Genomic DNA, 2,830 nt, shown 5'->3' with positions numbered 1-2,830 from the left:
TCACAGCAGGGGTCTGCAGAGTGAGCCCCCACCAGCCAGGACTCTCCAGGCTCTGTGACGGGGGCTGGAAGGGCCCGGGGGGAGGACCGCTCCACTTAACGCTGGCTTCTTCTAGCCACCCCTCCTCAAGCCTCAGTGTGGAGTGAGTACAGACACCCTGGGGTGCGGGGGAGGGCTGAGCAAGGGGGCAAGGCTTGGCTGCATGGGTGCGGGAGAGGTTAGGGAGGACAGGCGGGGCCCAGCCCCCTCCCCAGCCAATGCAGGTGGTCCCATTGTTTTTGAACCTCAACGTTCAAAAACAGCAAGAAATTGGTAAAGGTCTCTGGCATGGAATAAGGATCTGGGGACTTGGCCTGCACCCCACGCCATCTGTGGGTGAGGCCCCCTTCTGGGCAGCTCTCACCCACCCTACCTACTCCAAAGTGGCAAGCCCACAAAGTGTTCGGAGGTGGGGGGACTGACTGACCCAAAGCAGGCAGAACTGGAGACTTGGATCACAAGAGCCCTGCCTCCCTCCACTGGGGAGGGGATCCCAGACCAGGAACGGGTTGGGGGCAGGGATGGGAATGAAGGAGGACAGACCCCTAGGATCTAAACTGGGACCTAATTTGGGGGGTTCTTGGTTTCTTTTGCCTCTCAGCCAATTACAGCCCGAGGATTTTACCTTTCATGTCAAAAAAAAAAAAAAAAAAAAAGACCCCCCTCCTTCTCCTGCAAGAGGGGATGTTGGAATCTGGAGACCTGGAGTGTCCTCCTTCCACCCCCGGGGGGAGGTTAGACAGGGTCAAGTCTGGAGGGTACCCCCCACCCCCACTGACGGCTTAAGGACTGATAGCTGCACCCAACATTAGATTACAAAGGTTTATTTAGAAAATAGTTTGGTTGTTTTGGCTGTCATTTTTGGCAAACATTTAAATACTTTCAATAATCAAAGATTGTCAGTGCCTCTTTCCTCCCCCAAGACAGCCGCCCCCACTAGGTCCTGGGGAAGTCAGCCCTTGCTCAGAGATGGATCTGGGTAGTGGTGTGTGTTGGGGGAGCTCCTTTCTCTCCTGTTTGGGAGGTTGCATTCACTTCTGCTGTCTAAGACCCTGACCTCACAGCCGCACCTCTGCAGGGGTCCCCAGAGCCGGATCCGGGCCCGAAGGCCCAGAAGCAGCCCTTTGCTGAGATGGGAAGGCAGAGGGGTCCCCCCTCTCTCCTCCCCCCCTCCCCGGGGGCCCTGCTGCCTCTCAGCCCACACTCCTGCCCTGCCCTACCCTCCCCTCCGCCCTGGAGGCCAAGCCATCCCTGGGTCTCTGGGGAAGCTGCCCCCGCTTTCTCCTGGGGGGGCCAACCCTTCCCACGTCGCCGCCTGGAGCTGTCCAGGGTCTGCGCGGGGCCGGGCTCGCAGCTCACTGCCTGAAGCCCCTTCTCCTCCGTCGGAAGAGGATGTGTTTAAAGGAACGCCGGAAGTCCTGGTTAAAGACGGTGTAGATGACCGGGTTGAGCGAGCTGTTGCAGTAGCCGATCCAGAAAAAGAACTTGAAGAGCGGGTCGGGCACCTGGCAGGCCTCGCGGCAGATGCCGTACAGGCTGTAGCTGAAGAAGAAGGGGAACCAGCAGAGCACGAACACGCCCATGACCACCGCCAGCACGAAGGTGAAGCGCTTCTCGCGCGCCTGGGCCACCTTGCGGCGGCACACGCTGCTGCGCGCCCGGCGGCGGCGCGACAAAAAGAACTCGACGGAGCGCGAGCTGGCGCGCGACAGGCGCCCGCCGGGGCCCGGGGACCTCGCGGCAGCCAGAGCGCCCGAATCGGTCGCCCCTGGCCCCGGCCCGGGCACGTCGGCGCCGCCCGCGCCCCCCTCTCCGCCCGCGCGCCGCCGCCCGCCCCGCCGCAGCGCACCCCGGCGCCGCCGCCGCTCAGCCGCCGCGCTGCTGTCCTCCGGGTCCACGTCGGCGCACGGGCGGCGCGGGGGCGCGCAGTGCCCATTCTCGCCCGCGCCTGCTGCCGCACCCAGCCCGTTCTCTGTGGTTGGGGACGCACCGTCGGGGCCCGCGGGCGCGCGCTTCTCGCTGAGCGTGCGCGTACGCAGCTTGGCCACGCGGTAGATGCGCGCGTAGACCAGGCCCATGATGAGACAGGGCGCGAAGAAGGAGCCGATGCAGGAGGATAGGATGTACCACGTCTCGTCGTTGAGGCCGCATTGCGGGTAGGCGGCACTGTCGGGCTGGCGGTAGAGCGAGACGAGCGGTGGGAAGGAGATGACAGCCGAGATGAGCCACACGGCCACGATGGTCGCCTTGACGCGGCGCGGTGTGCGCTTCAGGTTGTACTCGACGGCCTGCGTCACCGACCAGTAGCGGTCCAGGCTGATGGCGCACAGGTGCACGATGGACGAGGTGCAGAAGAGCACGTCGAGCGCCAGGTACACGCCACACCACACCTGCCCGAAATACCAGTAGGCCATGAGCTCGTTGGCCAGCGAGAAAGGCATGACCAGCGTGGCCACCAGGATGTCGGCCGAGGCCAGCGACACCAGGAAGAGGTTCTGCGGCGCACGCAGCGCCCGGCTGGTCAGCACGGCGATCACCACCAGCACGTTGCCCACCACGGTGAAGACGATGAGGAAGCCCACCACGGCAGCCAGCCCCGCCACGGCGCCCGCCGAGTACTGGCCCCCAGGCGGCCCCCAGGCGGCCCCCGGCGCAGCGCCCGAGGCGTTGGCGGCCCCGCCGCTGCCCCCCTCGCCGGCGCCGCTCGCGTTGGGCCCCGCCGCCGCCGCCGCCGCCGCCAGCGCCGCCGCCAGCGCCGGGGACGCCATGGTCCTCCCGCGAGCTACGCGGT

The 2,830-nt window shown here is 65.4% G+C and overlaps 1 protein-coding gene across 1 annotated transcript; it reads right to left on the bottom strand.

The window, feature by feature from the left end:
- Positions 1-624: 624 nt before the first annotated feature.
- On the bottom strand, positions 625-2,807 carry ADRA2C (adrenoceptor alpha 2C). Its single transcript, XM_025886950.2, has one exon. The coding sequence runs from the start codon at positions 2,805-2,807 to the stop codon at positions 1,395-1,397; it is 1,413 nt and encodes a 470-aa protein (XP_025742735.1). The 3' UTR covers positions 625-1,394.
- Between the last annotated feature and the right edge of the window lie 23 nt (positions 2,808-2,830).

The sequence above is a fragment of the Callorhinus ursinus genome, unplaced genomic scaffold (assembly GCF_003265705.2).
Source record: "Callorhinus ursinus isolate GAN/ISIS: 27379988/994484 unplaced genomic scaffold, GSC_fseal_2.0 scaffold4, whole genome shotgun sequence".
Taxonomy (NCBI): domain Eukaryota; kingdom Metazoa; phylum Chordata; class Mammalia; order Carnivora; family Otariidae; genus Callorhinus; species Callorhinus ursinus.
Note: the sequence above shows the minus strand (reverse complement) of the source record. Positions and strands in the feature narration are given on the sequence as shown.